The sequence below is a fragment of the Apus apus genome, chromosome 1 (assembly GCF_020740795.1).
Source record: "Apus apus isolate bApuApu2 chromosome 1, bApuApu2.pri.cur, whole genome shotgun sequence".
Classification (NCBI taxonomy): Eukaryota; Metazoa; Chordata; class Aves; order Apodiformes; family Apodidae; genus Apus; species Apus apus.
Window position 1 is genome coordinate 128443792 of NC_067282.1, and position 17351 is coordinate 128461142.

Below are 17351 nucleotides of genomic sequence, written 5' to 3' on the forward strand. Positions count from 1 at the left end.
TGCCCAGGGCTCCTCTGGGCGGCCTCCAGCCACGCACCTGGGCCTCCCTTTTCCGGGATCACCCCGCCCTCCTCCAGCTCCTCCTGCCCTGGGTGCGTCAGGAGCTGGGGATGATTTTTGGGAGCCGCCGAGCGCTGGCAGATGTCGTGGAGGACCTCCTCATCCCCCTCCTGGTGCTGTTTGGGCTGGATGAAGATCTCCTGGTCCAGCTGCTGGGGGCCTCGCTCCAGAGCCACGCGGCGACGTTCGTGCGCCAGCTGATCGACGTCGTCGTGCGGCGCTGCAGCCTGGAGGCCCACCGCCTGCTGGGCCTGGAGGAGCCCCGTGCTGCCGGGGCACGGGAGGGCAGCCCCGGGCCTGCCCCTCGTCCTGCTGCCCCCCATGGGGGGTCTCCTGCCCCGGGCCCAGCCCCCTCTGACAGCCTGGCTGCAGCTGAGCAAGAGGAACCTGCCAGCGCCTCAGCTGCTGCCCTTCCCCAGGGGCCCCGCAGCGCCCCCGACGCCCCCGTTCCCCCCCACGGGGAGCAGGAGGAGCCCCGAGAAGATGCGGGGCAGGCTGGGGCAGGACCCTCCGCTCCCAGCAGGGACAGAGACCACCCCCTCAGGGGCCAGAGGCGAGCCCCAAAGAGGAGCGCCAGCGGCTGCCAGCCCCCTGCCCAGCCCCCCAAGAGGCCACCCCGGCCCTGCTGAGACCAGGAGCGCAGCCCGGCACCTCCCTGCTGACATGGCCCTGCTCGGGGGACATGGGGGGCAGGGCTGGGAGGGTCGAGGTTCTAGTCCTGGGGTTATAGGTGAACCAGGAATTTAATTTGCGGATCAAACGGGAATGTGTGTGGCTGGGTGTGAAGCTGCAATGTTTGTTAAATGTTTGTAGTTATGTTCTGTTATGTAACGGTTAATGTTGGGAGTTATACCTTGTTATTTAAGGCTAAATGCTGACGTAGAGAGAACTGTAAGTTATGTAACATCTGGATGGACTGTGCAAGTCCCGGAGAGCAGCAACAACAACGCAGAGAATGGAATTTTCCGAGAGAGAGGCAGACCCCCTCTCCGAAACGTCGGGAAAAGGATGGAATTTTCCGAGAGGGGTGGACCCCCCGAACGGCGGGAAAAAGAAGTGTAGGAAAGGGACCCGCGCGGAGCCGCATGCGCGCCGCTGGCAGAGCACAGACTGCCCGGCCGCCCAGCGCTGTTTGCTCACCTGCCTCAAATAAACTGATTCATTTCTGAACTCTTTTTCTGGCTGGTTATTGCCGATCACACTGGTGTTTAGGTCGAGGTTGCAGTCCCTGGTGCTCAGGCTGCAGGGTTAAGGGTTCAGGGTGAGCAGTGGCTCATGGCTCTGGGGCCATGAGCGAAGGGTCTCTCACCTACTGTCTGGGGTTAAACGCGGAGGGTCAAGGGGCGAGGGCTGATGGTCCCACACAGCCGTAGGTCTCTGTTTCCGCGTGTCCCCTTCTCCTCCCTGGGCCATCCAAGCTGCTGCCGCGGAGCTGCCAACCCGCGCCTCTCCCTCCCGGGCTCTCTCCTCGCTCCCCTCCGGGAAGGCAGAGCGTTCCCCGGGAGCAGCTCTCGCTCCCCAGCTCGCCCGCACTTCCCTCCTGCTGCTGCTGCTGCTGCTGCTGCTGCTGCTGCTGCTGCTGCTGCTGTTCCCGCCGGGAGCCCCGGGACGCCCGTGTCGGGGTCGGCCGGCGGGAAGGGGCAGCGCTGCCGCTCTGCAGCAGCTCCCAGCCCGGCTGGGCTCGGCGCCGGGCTGGCCCCGTCCGGCAGCCGCTGGCGGGGCCGCTGGGCCGGCCAGGCCTTTCCTCCGGCGGGCGGTGCTGCGGGGCCGGGGGCCCTGTCCCCGGGCTGTGGCTGCGGGGCCCCGCCCGGGAAAGCCCGGGGCTGCCTCCGGCCGGACAGCTGCCTCCTGCGCGGGCTGCCCCGGGCTCGGCCCTGCCAGCGGCCAGGCAGGGCGGGGGGGGCCCGGGCAGAGAGAGGCTGCGGGGCGAGATGCCGGCCCTGGGGCCTCCCTGGGCTGCGGGGGGACAGCCCGTCTGAGCAGGGGCTGCGGGGCATGGGCGGGGGCATCTCTGCTGCCGCCCCTCAGCACAGCCTCCCTGCTGCCCGCACCCGCTGCCTGCGGGCTCGCTGCTCTCGCACAGCCTCGCTCCTCTCTCCAGCGGCTCCCCCGGCAGGTTCCTGCCCCTCCGGAACGGAAGGCTGGGAGCCCCGAGGCGCTGCCCGCCTGGCTGCTTGGAGGGGCTGCCACGGGCTCTGCGGGGCCGGGCCAAGATGTCCAGCAGCTTCCAGCCCTGCAGGCCCGCTTCTTGCTCTGGCTGCTCCTGCCCCTGACGGGCCAGTATTTGTGGCCCTCGTCTGCTTCCCTGGCTTGTCCTTCCCTCTGCGTCCCGGGCAGCTGTGGGGCTGATGGAGCCGAGGGAGACTTTTCTCCACGTTTCTCCCTTCACAGCTGTGGGCAGCGCTCCCCGCCTCCATCCCGGGGAGCAGCTTCTTTCTGGACGGAGGGGCAGTGGTTCCTGCAGAAATCTCTCGGTGCCAGTGCAAAGTCCCTCCGGTGCCAGGCAGGCCGTGTGTTCCGTTGCCCTTAGTCTAGGGCCCCACTTGGGTTTCAGACACCTTGATGGGCTCCTGGAGAGACTTGAAGACTTCCCTTCATTTCAGCCTCTTCCTGCTTCTCCCACCACGTGGCTGTAGCCGCCCTGGAGCCAGCTTTGTACCAGGGCTGCCCATGGAGTCCCTGGCACCTGTTTTTCATTTACATGTCGGTCACCCTTCCCACAGGGAGGCCAATGCCCTACAGAACAGGGCTGCTCTGGTGATCAGTTCGTCCGGCCCAGTGCTGGGGTTTGTTGCTTGCTGTGTTTTTTCCCCCACAGAACCACCAGTCGGTTGCACTTCTGGTGGTGCTATGAACCACTAGTCCTCTTCCGTGACTTCCACCTTGTACCCACCTCTCTTCTCTTTGGCTTCACCTGTCTCCTTTTTACTCTTCAAGGGTGGCATCCTTCTCTGTGGAGCTTGTGGCTCCTTTTCCTCCCTGTGCTTCCTGTTGGTTTTACTCCTGAGTTCCCAGGTTTTGATCTAACAGTGCTCTCAAGTGTTCATCTCCAAGGTCCTGATGTCACTCAGGGGTGTCGATGGGACCCCATGTCCGGGGAATACCAGGACACCTTACCATTTTCCAGGACGCAAACTTGCTTTTCCCCCCAGCTATTTTTTAGTTCAGAGGCAGCCTAGGACATGCACAGGAGCCGAGGTGTTCCTTAGGGACACAAGTGTACCCTGCTCTTTCTGCTTCAGCCATGGCAGTGGACACCATGGAAGCAAGGAGAAGCCATGGACCCAACCGTGGAAGCAGAGAGCAGCCAACAGTGTCCTAAACGGGAAGGAGCAAGTGTCTCCATCCAAAGAAAGAGGTACAGAAAAAGAAGACCCTGGGCACAAGGATCCTGCTGAAAATGAACAACAGCCCAGGCAGGAGGTTTGTCTTTGTGGTGTGCAAGATTTGTTTCTGAGACCAGAGTTCCCGTGGCAAGCAGTCGGGTGTTCTTGAAGCCCCGCCCAATGGGTTTGAAGCCTTCTAGGCTCAAGAAACTCCAGAATGGGAGACCCTTGGCAACGGCGCCATTTCCTGTGCTTGACTCTGAGGCCATGGAGGGAGAGGAGGATGTTCCAGCTGGACAGGTCACCTAGCGCCCACCATGCTGATAGCATCAGCTGGAGGAGCTGTTGGCAACCGTGGAACCTGGAACTGCAACATTCTGAACCAAAGGCTGGGACTGCCTTTGGTTGAAGGAGCCCAGAGAAGGTACCAGCGCCTCCCTTCCAGGGTGTTTCTCTGTCAGTGGGGTTTTCTTTCAACACAGCAGCAGAGCTAAGGTTCTGCAGGTCGAGCTTTTGGAAGAAAACTGCTGCTTTCAGAGCAAGATGACGCTTTGCCTGAATGTTGACAGCTTTGATGTTTCTGTGTGTGTTGTGCCAGTGTTCAGAGAGGGGAGGAGAAGTGTGAGGAGCAGAAATGGCTGCAGCTGGGAGCGCCCACTCGTACCATTTTTATTGCCCCCACGCACAGGTAAATACTGCGGCTTGGAGAGGGGCTTGTGTCCTTGGTTTTCTTGAGATATCCACGCTGAAAGGGAGGTGTACAGGAAGAGGTTGATATGTCCCTCTGGGTCACGGCACCATCTCTAGATCATAGATCTGAGTTGTGGAAGTGGAGAGAAGAGCTGATGGTCATCTGAACCATGGACAGGTTCTGCTGTGACTGGGACTCTGACTACAGTCCCAGAGGGGCGTGTTGTGGAGATGCTGCTCCTAGACCCAGCTGTTAGTGTCTGCAGCTAGGTCTGCTGGGAGGTGGTGTGAGCAGTGTCAGGGCAGTCATCTCAGAGCATCAGTTCCCACACTTGTAGTCGTTCAGATTTTCTGGGCAGTCTTCCTGGCTTTGGGTTCTTACTCCTCATTTTCCCATTGGTGAAGGGGAGGAGAGCACCAGTGTAAGGTTTGCACTCGTCCGTCAGATTTCCCTGCGGACTGACCCGCTTATCCCATTGTGCAGCAGCAGAACAGCACCATCTCCTGTGTCTGGGAAACAAGGCCCTCTGGCTGTCTGAGGATCAGCTGTTCCTTCCATCACAGCAAACCCCGCTACATCAATGGGCTTTTTTTGCCGCCCAGTAACAGTGAGTACAAATGTTTCCTCCCCCCTTCGTTCCTCAGAGTCAGTAAATACCCCGACACGTCCTTCCAGTGCTTCCTTCCAGTGCTGACATCACCTACGTGATGGTCAATAAATGGGCTGTGTCAAACCCATCAGGTAGGATCTGCTTTCCCAGCAAGTTCAAGGCAAAGAAAGGAACTCTGCTCCACGGCATCTGAGTAGGGTTGCCAAAGGAAGGTTTTAGCCATCACCTTACGGATCTTCCCGACTGTGAGGGACACGGAAGATGGAGGCACAGACGGGAATTTAGGTTGCCAAGATCCACAGAGCAAAACTGTTGCTTGACTTGGGAATTTGCTGGCTTCAATCTCTCTGGTAGTGACCCTGGTTAGTAGGCAGGTAATGGCTGAAGAGAACTGAGAAGCCGTGTGTGTGGCGAAGGGGGGAGGTTTGGTAGGGCCACCAGCAGCAGTGTCTGTGGAGAGGGCGCAAGGCTCATCTGTGGATGAGACACCCCTGGCACAGATCACATCAGGTGACAGTGCTGTGTGTGCAGGTGTAGTTCCAGTTTGTTGTTCTGAACACCTTTGTCAGGACTGAACATTGGGTGCAGGCCCCTGAAGTGCAGTGACAACGTGCGAGGCAGTGCAAGTACTTCTGGAAAAAACTCCGCTCCTCATAAAAGAAATGCAATGTTCTTTCCTGCAGATACCCCATTGCAACAGGCTGTCCAAGAAGGGACTCTGCATCCAGCCCAAGGTCGAGAATCACCCAGAAATCAACATCATTTCCTACCAATTCACCCTCCAGTCATTATAAACCTCAATGATGACGATGATGAAGAGGACGATGAAGAGGAAGAGAACTGTGAGCAGTGTTTTTCTTTCTTTGACAAGGAAGTAGAAGGAGGGGCTTTGACACTTGCAAGGTACTTCACAACTGGTTGATTAGAAAGTTATTCTTACGTCTAATAAAAGGAACCTGTAGAAAACTCTTCACCATTTGAACTGAATGTGTGTGTATATATTCCTATATATGTATTTTTAAATGTTTTTAGTGCAGGCAAAGCATGGACTGTATCTGACTTAGAGAGGAGAGATTCCTAGGAAAAGAACTGCACCTTCCCAAAGACTGGAAGTGAGAGAGCAACCCACTTCTTAACATGGGATACACCTGCAGTTCCATTGCACTTGGAAATACAAAATATCAGGGAGTCATTTTTCTGTTGAGCAGCAGATTGGCAGTCAGAAAAAACCTCAGCCATGACACAAAGGAAATGTCATTCTTAAGGATTCTTGAAGGTCTCTGTTTAGGTACCTCGTCATCCTTTAAAACTCTTTCCCACAGATGTTTCTAACTGGGTGCCTAAGACTGCTGCAGATATTGAAGAGGAAAGAGCAATCAAGGAAATATGCTCTAAATCTGGTAAATATGAAATCAGTCCCTCTTTCCTCAACAGCCATGCTGCCCATATAGTAAACTTGGGGTTTTTTTTACTCTCTTTGGGGTATGTTTAGGAGAGTATTACAGAACTCAGCAGCCTTGTGACCACCAGCCAGCACAAAGTGTTTCTTCCCCTGGGGAAAAGGAGGGACTGCCCTTGGAGGCTCCCGAGCAGGACTTGCAGAAAGGCAAGTACTTTCCATCATCTTGGACATTGGTTCCTGTCATTACAGTGACAGAGAGAAACAATTGCATAGTCTGCCCCAACAGTTCAGATGTAACTGTGTCTTACTTAATAACCCCAGATCCAACCCCCATTGAGCTGGGAAGGAGCCATCATTTTCAAGGAGCCAAGGGAAAAAAATGTGCTTCCATGGAGCCAAGACATTCACCAAATTCAGGAACAGGCAAAGGTATTTTGAGGCATCAGTTTGCTCCCTGTTTCATCCTGACTAAGCTGTCAGATGATTTAGATTTAAATGTTAGATGATTTAGTTAGTTTCTGTTCTTGGTGTCAGATGTGGACACTCCATGTTTGGATGGCACTCTCAGCAAGGAATGTTTTGGAATCTTGTCTCCCAGCCTGCAGTCTCCTGCAACACACCCAGTTCTGGGCAATAGCACAGCATTCTTGTTGAAGTTGGCTTGTTCACTTTCAGGAATTCACGTTTCAGACCCCAAGGTAAAACCAATTGACCAACAATGGGGTGCAAGGACCAAGAATGGAGCTGCTTCTTCAGAACCACGAAGACCTGCCTATGTCATCTACCGCAGCGTCACCGTCACCCAGGACCCAAAGTGCAACGGATCTACTGGTGGGTTCCAGCTTGAAATGGAGGGCTCGTCACATGCCCCAAAGATGCCTGTCTGGGTTGTGCTGCTTTCAGCTTGGTCCCTGGAGCTAAATAGCAAGCTACTTCTGCCTAAATATGGGCCAGAGCAAATTGGACCCAGCATCATTTTCATAAGTAGGTGGCAGCAATTCACCAAGAAGTTTAGTGGCAGATCGTTTCCATCATCACGAAGGTGATTTCATCTTGCCAGTTTCAGTCACCTCTCTTGAGCTGGGCTAAACCTCCATCTCCAGGTGCCTCCCTGTCTCCGTTTCCAATACAAGGAACGTGCTTTCGACAGAGCAGCCCCTGCTTTCTGATGAATGAAGTTCTGTGAACTGGATCCCAACATCACTGCTTCGTCTTTGGGACCAGTAGTTGTGGGGCTTTTTCTTTGCATGTTTGCTTGGATGGAAGGTGGGCAGATTTGCATAGAGACCACGGAGAGAAGATGCTGGATGTGAAGAATACATCTTCTCCAGTTTCCAGGTGGAAAAGTAGAGGGAATTTTGCCCTAAGAATAACCACTGCCATTCTTGCCCCCTTTCTTTTCAGCAGTACCTGAGCCACCTGCTGGGAAAAGCTCCAAACAGAAGAACCAGCCTGACACAAAGAGAAGATCTGGGACCCCAAGGGAAAACTATGGTAATGCTCACAGGTTGTGTACAAACTGGACATGTCAAGATGATTGTGCAATTCATCATCTGAATTCATGGAATGGGGCTGGAATTCACAGAAACCGGAGTCTTAAACGTAACGATTTTAAACCAAGTGACAGAGGGAAAACTCAGGAGATTGGGTTGTAGATTAATGGAATCCAAAAGCAACTGATGCCTTTGGGAAGAGCTTCAACACAGAAACATTTGTTCTAGTCAGGGCTGTCTGGGGCAGAACCACCTCCTTTGCGCGATCCTGTGGCACGGATGGAAGTGCTGCAGGATGGCAAATGATCCTGAAAGGACTAGCGAGAAAGTCTGTATTTCATACTAGCTCCTATTTCAGAGGCACTGAAAGATTCAGCTGATGCATTCGATGGTGCTTCAGCTTATGTCATCTTTAGGTCACAGCTCAGGCTAGGAGAGACTTTGCTGAACTTGTAGCTACCATTAAGAATCAATGTCTATGTTTTTGCTGTAGACAAATTTACTGCAGGAACTTGCAGTGCACCAGCTTGGAGGACAAGAAACCCACGTGCAAGAACGTTCTATAGGTCTAGACCAGCTATTCAGGTAACTGTTGGAGAGTCATTTCTACACTTCACTCCTGTTAGGGAAAGCAACGTGTCACTTCCAACTTCCCCAGCCAAACCCCAGAAGGTCCTAAGCCCTGCTGAGCAGCCTGAAAAAGCAGTTAATAGCTGCGTGTGTTTGCAGACATGTACCTCCATCTTGTGTCTCGTGTTGAAGGTTGAGCTCCTAAAATGTTTCTGAAAGAGCATATTGTTTTACTCTGATAAACTATGTACCAAATGACCTGTCGTTCTGTTTTGACAACAGAGCCAAGAAGACACCTAATGGAACAGAAAAGGAGAACAGTGTGTAGGGAGGAGAAGGAGATGAAGCCAGTACTTCCATTCTCAAGAAAACCTGCGTTTCAGCAAGGAAACGATCAGCTGGCAAAGCAGAAGGTGCTAAAATCGCATACCCGAAGAAGCAGATGCAGGAAGTGCACAGCAGTGCTTTGAAACTGATTAAATGTTTGAGAAGTTTTCTCTGTATGGCCACATCAACAGTTCTTCCATGCATTCCCTAAGTTTGGCACGTGATGCAAACCAGACAGTTGAAGGCTCTCAAGATCCCAGCTGCAGCTGCTGCCAGGGCAGATGTTCCAGCCAGGGATCTCCATGGCTGCCCGTGCCCCACCACTCATCACCCCAGGCCTGGCCGCCTCCTCTCCGCTCTCTCTGCCCCACATCCCGGGGCTTTGTGTTCCCACAGTGCCTTGCCCTCTGGCTTTGGCCCCAGGGGCTGACACGGCTGCCAACAAGAGTGCCACCTGGCATCCCAAAGGGGAGGAATTAGACTGCTGTCCTGGCTCTGGATCTTCAGGTTCCTGTTGCTCTTTGGAAGGGGCAGAAACCAGGGATCCCATTAAGGGCCCTTCAGCTGCAAGTTCCCAACAACAAATGCCTTGGTGCCCTCCTCTGAGCTCTCCTGTTTCTCCAGAGGTCCTTCTTGTAAGTCTGGCAATGACATCTCCGTTTGGGTGGGCTCCTTTCCCTCTTGGTCCCCCTGGCTGCAGCTCGGGAGCCAGGTGTCGGTTCAGCGAGAGACAGGCTTGGGATCAGGGAATCCTGCTGCACTTGGGAGGCATTTGGAGATATTTCGGTTTTCCTTCCCAGCCCAAGGAGATGCCACTCAAGCTTTCCAAAGTCAAGGACGGAAAGCACAGAGAGATATTCACTCCCTTTGTGCCTTCAGGAGGCCCATCTAACCAGCTTCCCAAGTTCACGCAGGAGAACCTGTGGATGCAGCACATGGTGATGTTGTCTCTTGCCAGCCCAACTTGCCTTCCACCTAGGTACCTAACTTTCTGGAAAGGCTCACACTTTTCATCACAAGCAGGATGCCTTCACAGGTGTTGCATTCACAGTCCCTCTGCAAGAAAAGTCTTCCCCTTGCCCACGGTGAATGGTGGCACAGCCTTGAGAGGATACATTAGCCTGCTGAAAGGCACTAGGGAGGCTGTGGGGAAAGTGGGTTTTTCAAACCTCTGGTCACTGGATCTTCCTCACAGAATTACCCTGCCCTAGTTTGAAGTCTTTGCTGCAGTGTAAACCAGGGTCAGTAGACCTACCAGCTGATTGTGGGTAGCACTATTTACCATTAGCATTTTATTTTCACATGTTTGTGTTTTCCTCTCCAGTTTGTGTTCAGTTTCCTTTTCCTCTGACCTTCCTGGTCATAGTTTTCCAAAGGATTATTCTTCATCTACTTCAGGCCTACATATGGTGGAGATACATTTCTTCTCATGAAGACTCTGTTCATGTCTCAATTGGAATTATAATATTCAGAGGCATTTTTGGTCTCCACATGGCATGGGATGAGATGCCAAGAGACCAAGGATTGTGTTCTAACACTCTTCCTCTCTGGTCTCAGGGCAGCTGCCACAAGGCAGCTCAAGCCACCACCATTTCAGATGGAAGCCCACACCTTGAAGAGAAACGTGTGCTTCCGAGGCATTGAAGGGTCAAGAAAGAATAGGAGAGGAGTTCCTAACTCTTCTGGGAACTAATGGTAAGTCCAGTCGCAATGACAACACTCCTTCAGGGGAGTTGTGGTGAATTAAGGAGAACAAAGCCAAAAGGAGGCTTCAGTGCCTTTCCCTCACAGGGCCACCAAAGCCACCGTGATCTCAGATCTTCCCTCTGTCCATCCCCTTTTCTGAGCTGCTCTTCTTTCATGCAGTCTGAGCCATTCCTTGGATTTTGCCAAGAATGCACTACTTGGTAAGGAGTTTTTGCTCCGATTACTCAGAGTCAGGAGGGGAAAATGAGTGGTTGTTGAAATTACCTGGTAGTTCTTTGGCCTCTCCCTTGCTTGCTTGTTTTGCTTGTCTTTGTTGGCTCCTTTGTGGCCACGTTGCACAACAAGTGACAGGCTCCAGCTAGAGGACAGCTTGTGATAATGTGATGCATTCAAGAGCCTTTTTTCTGTGTGCTTGTTGGTGACGTGAGGCAACTTTGATTGACATGCCTGACGGAAATAAAGGACCTGGGGACACATTAATGATGAGAGGCCACGCTCTTGTTTCAGGTGCCCTACATCACACTGCACTCCTCTGTCAGTGGAATGACTTTAACTCTTGGATAGGACCAGAACCCTGGACTTCCACAGGGCGAACTTTGGCCTCCTCAATCAACTGTTAAGGGAAATCCCATGGGACAGGGTGCTGGAAGATAAAGGGGCTCATGATAGCTGGTCAACATTCAAGGACCACTTCTTGCAAGCACAGGATCAGAGCATCCCAAGGGTTAGGAAATCTAGTAAGGGAGCTAGGAGACCAGCATGGTTAAAAAAGGAACTATTGGGCAAACTTAAGTGGAAAAGGAAAATCTACAGATCGTGGAAGGAGGGGCTGGTCACTTGGGAGGAATATAGGAATGTTGTCAGAGAATGTAGGGAGGCAATTAGGAAAGCTAAGGCCTCCTTGGAACTTACCTTGCAAGTCAGGTTAAGGATAATAGAAAGAGCTTTTTCAAATACATAGCTAACAAAACTAACACTAGAGGCAATATTGGCCCACTGAGGAATGAGGTGGGAGCCCTGGTGACAGAGGATATAAAGAAGGCAGAGGTGCTGAACACCTTCTTTGCCTCTGTCTTTTCTCCTGCAGGATTTCCCCATGAGCCCCAGATTCATATAGCCCCAGAAGTAGTCAAGATAGGTGAGGACATAGTAGATGAGGATTGGGTTAGGGATCAGTTGAGTAATCTGGACGTCCATAAATCGATGGGTCCAGATGGAATGCATCCAAGGGTGCTGAGGGAGCTGGCGGAGGTCATTGCTAGGCCACTCTCCATCATCTTCAGTAAGTCATGGGTAACAGGAGAGGTGCCTGAGGACTGGAGGATAGCAAATGTCACTCCAGTCTACAAGAAGGGCAAGAAGGAGGACCCGGGTAACTATAGACCGGTCAGCCTCACCTCCATCCCTGGAAAGGTGATGGAACAACTTATTCTTGTCTCTATCTCTAGGCATATCAAGGACATGGGGCTCATCAAGAGCAGTCAGCATGGTTTTATCAAGGGTAAATCATGTTTGACTAACCTCATAGCCTTCTATGAGGAAATTACTAGGTGGATAGATGATGGTAGAGCGGTAGATGTGGTTTATCTTGATTTCAGTAAGGCATTTGACACCGTCTCCCACAGCATCCTTGTAGATAAGTTGATCAGGTATGGGTTTGGTGATCAGGTAGTGAGGTGGATTAGGAACTGGTTGATGGGAAGGAGTCAGAGAGTTGTAGTCAATGGGGCAGAATCTGGTTGGAGGTGTGTGACTAGTGGAGTCCCTCAGGGGTCGGTACTGGGACCGGTGTTGTTCAACATCTTCATCAACGACCTGGATGAGGGTACAGAATGTACCCTCAGCAAGTTTGCTGATGACACCAAGCTGGGAGGAGTGGCTGACACACTGGAGGGCTGTGCTGCCATTCAGAGGGACTTGGACAGGCTGGAGAGTTGGGCGGGGAGAAATCTGATGAAGTTCAACAAGGGCAAGTGTAGAGTTTTGCATTTGGGGAAGAACAACACGATGTCCCAGTATAGGTTGGGGGCTGACCTGCTGGAGAGTAGTGTAGGAGAAAGAGACCTGGGGGTCCTGGTAGACAGGAGGATGACCATGAGCCAGCAATGTGCCCTTGTGGCCAAGAAGGCCAATGGCATCCTGGGGTGCATTAGAAAGGGTGTGGTTAGTCGGTCAAGAGAGGTTCTCCTCCCCCTCTATTCTGCATTGGTGAGGCTGCATCTGGAGTATTGTGTCCAGTTCTGGGCCCCTCAGTTCAAGAAGGACAGGCAACTGCTGGAAAGAGTCCAGCGCAGAGCTACTAAGATGATTAAGGGAGTGGAACATCTCCCTTATGAGGAAAGGTTGAGAGAGCTGGGTCTCTTTAGCTTGGAGAAGAGGAGGCTGAGGGGTGACCTCATCAATGTTTACAAATATGTAAGGGGTGAGTGTCAGGGAGATGGAGTTAGGCTCTTCTCAGTGATGACCAGTGATAGGACAAGGGGTAATGGGTGTAAATTGGACCATAGGAGGTTCAAGGTGAATATCAGAAATTTTTTTTTTACTGTAAGAGTGACAGAGCACTGGAACAGGCTGCCCAGGGAGGTTGTGGAGTCTCCTTCACTGGAGACATTCAAAACCCACCTGGATGCGTTCCTATGTGATGTACTCTAGGTGACCCTGCTCTGGCAGAGGGGGTTGGACTAGATAATCTTTCGAAGTCCCTTCCAACCCCTAGGATTCTATGATTCTATGATTCTATGATAGCAACCTGCCCCTGCCTCCAGACCCTATGTGTTGAAAGTTGAGTTCCTAAAATGTTTCTGAAAGAGCATATTGTTTTACTCTGATAAACTATGTACCAAATGACCTGTTGATCTGTTTTGACAACAGAGCCAGGAAGACACCTAATTGAACAGAAAAGGAGAACAGTGTGTAGGGAAGAGAAGGAGATGAAGCCATGGGAAGGCACGTGCTACGTGGGGATAATCCCACTTTATTTTCAGATCTTACCAAATTATATTACCCCATACTTAAAATTGACTAGAGCAAGAAGATCCGTAGTAAACTTAGCTGTGGCAAATTCTGGTTCTCAAAATTGGAAAGGAGAAGAATGGACCCCAGAAAAGCTAATTAAATATGATGATCCAGCAAAATGGAATCCCTATGAGTTTGTTAATGGAGCACGTGGCCCGATTTATAACCTAAATCGAATCATCAGGTTACAGGCAGTGGTAGAATTGGTTGCCAATGGAACTAGCCAGGCCCTGACCCTGACAGCAGAGGACTTGACTCCATCACAAACTACCAAGTATCAGCAATGATTGGTGTTGGGCTATTTGTTAGCTTCAGAAGGAGGTGTTTGTGCAAAGCTGAACTTAACTAATTGTTGTCTTAAAATAGATGATGATGGAAAAATAATTAAAAATATTGCTAGAAAAATCACTGAAGTAGCAAAAACTCCAGTGCAGGTTTGGGACTCCCTGAACTGGTCTACCTTCTTTTCTTTTTTTAGTAGAATTGGGAATTGGGTTTATGTTATGATTTCAGTCATAGTGTGTGTTATTTTCTTCCTGTGTATAAGCAGTTCTTGTTCTTTGCGGATACGCAACACTCAAGTAAGAAGACTTCACCAGGAATTCAAAGAACAAAATGAAAAATGGGAAGCAATGGTTCAACAGAAATTCCAGGATGTTTTTTCTCCTCACAATAAATAATATTAGTACTTAATAGAATTTTTTAATCATTATCGTGTAGCAGTGGAAGTTTAACTTGAATGCTGTAGTTTAAATTTTTGATTGTTTGTGTATCATCTGGAAATAGCCATCACAAAACTTTACTGATATATTGAATTGTCGAGAATGTTATTATACATTATGTCTGGGAATTGTTCCCTTGTTTGTTGTTATGGATGATTATATCTTACATTTTCAATGTGTTACATTACAATTACATTACATTACATTACATTACAATGTGTTCTTACATTTACATTTGTTTTTACACCCGAGGAGGGGAAGGATCTAATGTGAGGAAAGGGCTTGGACAAGAGCCTGGCTGACACATACACTGATGGGCAGTAAGGAAGCCACATTATTGCTGCCTTAAGAGCCACAGGGTGAGATGTGGGGAACGGTCCATTTTCTCTCCCCCCACATTAAACTAAACAAAATGCCTTTCAAGCCAGCAAAAAAAGAGTGGCACCTTTTTGCTAAACAAGTCCACTCTTGAGAAAATGGACCGTTCCCCACAACTCGTCACCAGTTTAAGTGAATGTCTGTGTCTAGATATTTATAGATGTGTATTTTAAATGTTTGTAAGTGCAGTTAAACAGTTGACTGTGTCACACTTAGAGGAGAGAGGTTCCTAGGGAAGGAAACAATTACACATTCCTGGAGAGGGCAAGTGAGGGAAGGACCTGCTCCCATCCCTGCACTCTGCCAGTCCCTGACTGGTTCTCAGGCAGCCCCAAGCTGCTCTGCACTTTCCCTTGCCCTTCAGGGTGGCTGGCAGGGCAGTCTGTTCCTGCTGCCCAACTGGGTTCCAGGCTGAGGAAGCCACAGGAACTCCAACGAAATAACATGTGGGGCTTTGCTGATCTCAGGAGCTGTGAGTGAGGCAGCCAAGGAGCACTCACTGCACCAGCTCTGCCGGCAGATGTTGCCAGAGAGTCATTTGGGGCAGAGGCTTTGTGACCAGCCCTCCCTGGGGACATGTTGACTCAGGAGATTTCCTTTTGGGTGTACAGGAAGGACTATTTGGAAAAATAAGTACTAAAAGGTGTTTCTGGATCCTTTTCAATCAACAAGCATCAGCTTCTTAAGATGCTTTACTCTCTGCAAGGCCATTCCATCATTTTTCTGTCCAGGAGCAGAGGTGGCAATCAGAAAAAAGTAAAGGAACCTATGGCCAAAATGAAATTTGCTGTTTAGGAAATTTGGCTATTTAGGAATTGTGGAAGGTCTTTGTATAGACAGCTAGTAATCTGTTAAAACTTTTTCCCACAGATGTTTCTAACTGGGCGCCTAAGACTGCTGCAGACATTGAAGTGGAAAGAGCAATCAATAAATATGCTCTACATCTGGTAAATATGAAATTAGTCCCTATTTACTTAACAGCCATGCTGCCCATATAGTAAACTTGGGGTTTTTTTCCATCTTGGGGTATGTTTAGGGGAGTATTTCAAGATTCAGCAGCCTTGTGACCACCAGCCAACACAAACCATGTCTTCACCTGGGGAAAAGGAGGGACTGCCCTTGGAAGCTCCCGAGCAGGACTTGAAGAAAGGCAAGAACTTTTCATCTTCTTCGACCATGGTTCCTGCTTTTTAAATGATGGTATGGACTTTTTTTTGTAGTGGGGGAAGGGCCTCAGAGGTGGCTCCTGTAAGAACCGGAGACGCTCCCCCTGCTCCATCAAACCAGCCAAGGAGCCATGACTGAGACAGTAAATATGCCTGTACAATTAACAGAGGAAAAAACTGGTGTGAGACCTGAGCAGAGCAAGTGGTGGAAGACGATCTGAGCTGGAGAGGCAGAGCAGAGCTGGTGGTTGGTGAGGAAGAAGAGGAAGAAAATGCCCAAGCAGAAGTTTCCCTGCAACCCCTGGCAAGATGGCAGCTGTGCCCCTGCATGAACATTCATTCCCTGGGTGCCAGGAGGGGTGAACTTGGCCACTGGACTTGGATTTTGTGGCCAGAGGATTTGATGCCAGTGGACTCTGATGATGCAGCAGTGGAAGACCCCGGGGCCAGGGGAGGTGGCTGTTCCTGAAGCAGCCCCTGACTCTGTGGGAAGCCCAGGCTGGAGCAGCTCTGGACCTGGTGGGAAGGACTCATGAAGGAGAGGTTGGTGGAGGACTCTCTGCCATGGGAGGGACCCCGCGGGGAAGCAGGGCAGGACTGTAAGGAACCCTTCTTCCTGAGGAGGAAGGAGCAGCAGGAACCACCAGCCTGTGACCTGGCTCTAAACCCCATCCCCTGTCCCCCTGTGCCGCTGGGGGGAAGGAGGGAGAGAAACCGGGAACAAAGGGATTTGGGCCCGGGAAGAAGGGAGGGCTGGGGTAACATATGCAAGCCCTGCTCTGTGTGTGTCTGTGTCCTGGGTGTGTTTGGTTAGTGTGAAATTACATTATTATTATTTTTCCCCAAGGTGAGTCTGTTTTGCTCGGGACCTTGATTGGTGAAGAACCCTCCTTGTCCTTTGTCTCAACCCATCAGCTTCTGGTTGGCCTTTGTCCTCCCCCTCCCACAGTGGGGTGAGGGGAGGGGAGTGGGGGGCAGTTGAGTGAGTGGCCACCTGGCTGGTTTTTTGTTGTCCACTTAGGCCCAAACCACAACTAAGACTTGACACGTGAAACCAAGCTCCACCCAAGAAGAACTGTGTATGGATGACTGGGCTTTCAAAACACCACAGCATTTCTCGATATGAAAAATGCCATTTTATTTCCTCAGAAACAAAACAGACTGAGCTGGGAGAGAACCACCATTGCAAAGAAGTTAAGGAAAAGAAATGGATTAGCAAGGAGAAAAGGAATTCCCCCAGGACAGCAACAGGCAAAGGTATTTTGAGGAAACAGCTTCTTCCTTCTTCCTGACTAAGCTGTTAGATGACTTAGCACCACCTAGTTCATTTCTGCTCTTCGTGTCAGATATGGACTGTCCATAGTTGCATTGGACTCTCCACAAAGATCTTCATCTTGTCTTCCAGTCCTCTGCAGTCTGTCAGATTTGCAGGAACAGCGCAACATTCTTCTCCAAGTTTGTGTTTTCACTTTCAGGAATTCACGCTTCAGACCCCAAGGTAAAACCAAGTGACCAACAATGATGTGCAAGGACCAGGAATGGAGCTGCTTCTTCAGAACCACGAAGACCTGCCTATGTCATCTACCGCAGCGTCACCGTCACCCAGGAACCAAAGAGCAACGGATCTACTGGTGGGTTCCAGCTTGAAATGGAGGGCTCGTCACATGCCCCAAATATGCCTGTCTGGGTTGTGCTGCTTTCAGCTTGGTCCCTGGAGATGAATAGGAAGATACTTCTGCCTAAATATGGGCCAGAGCAAACTGGACCCAGTATCATTTTCATAAGTAGGTGGCAGCAATTCACCAAGAAGTTTAGTGGTAAATCATTGCAATCATCAAGAAGGTGATTTCATCTTGCCAGTTTCAGTCACCTCTCTTGAGCTGG

The 17351-nt window shown here is 50.9% G+C and overlaps 1 protein-coding gene across 1 annotated transcript; it reads left to right on the top strand.

Annotated features, from left to right (window-relative positions):
• Positions 1–4020: 4020 nt before the first annotated feature.
• C1H12orf50 (chromosome 1 C12orf50 homolog) lies at positions 4021–16759 on the top strand. Its single transcript, XM_051617751.1, has 7 exons — positions 4021–4074; positions 4561–4684; positions 5371–5538; positions 6010–6087; positions 6180–6293; positions 6765–6920; positions 16617–16759. The coding sequence occupies exons 1-7, from the start codon at positions 4021–4023 to the stop codon at positions 16757–16759; spliced, it is 837 nt and encodes a 278-aa protein (XP_051473711.1).
• The last annotated feature ends 592 nt before the right edge of the window (positions 16760–17351 follow it).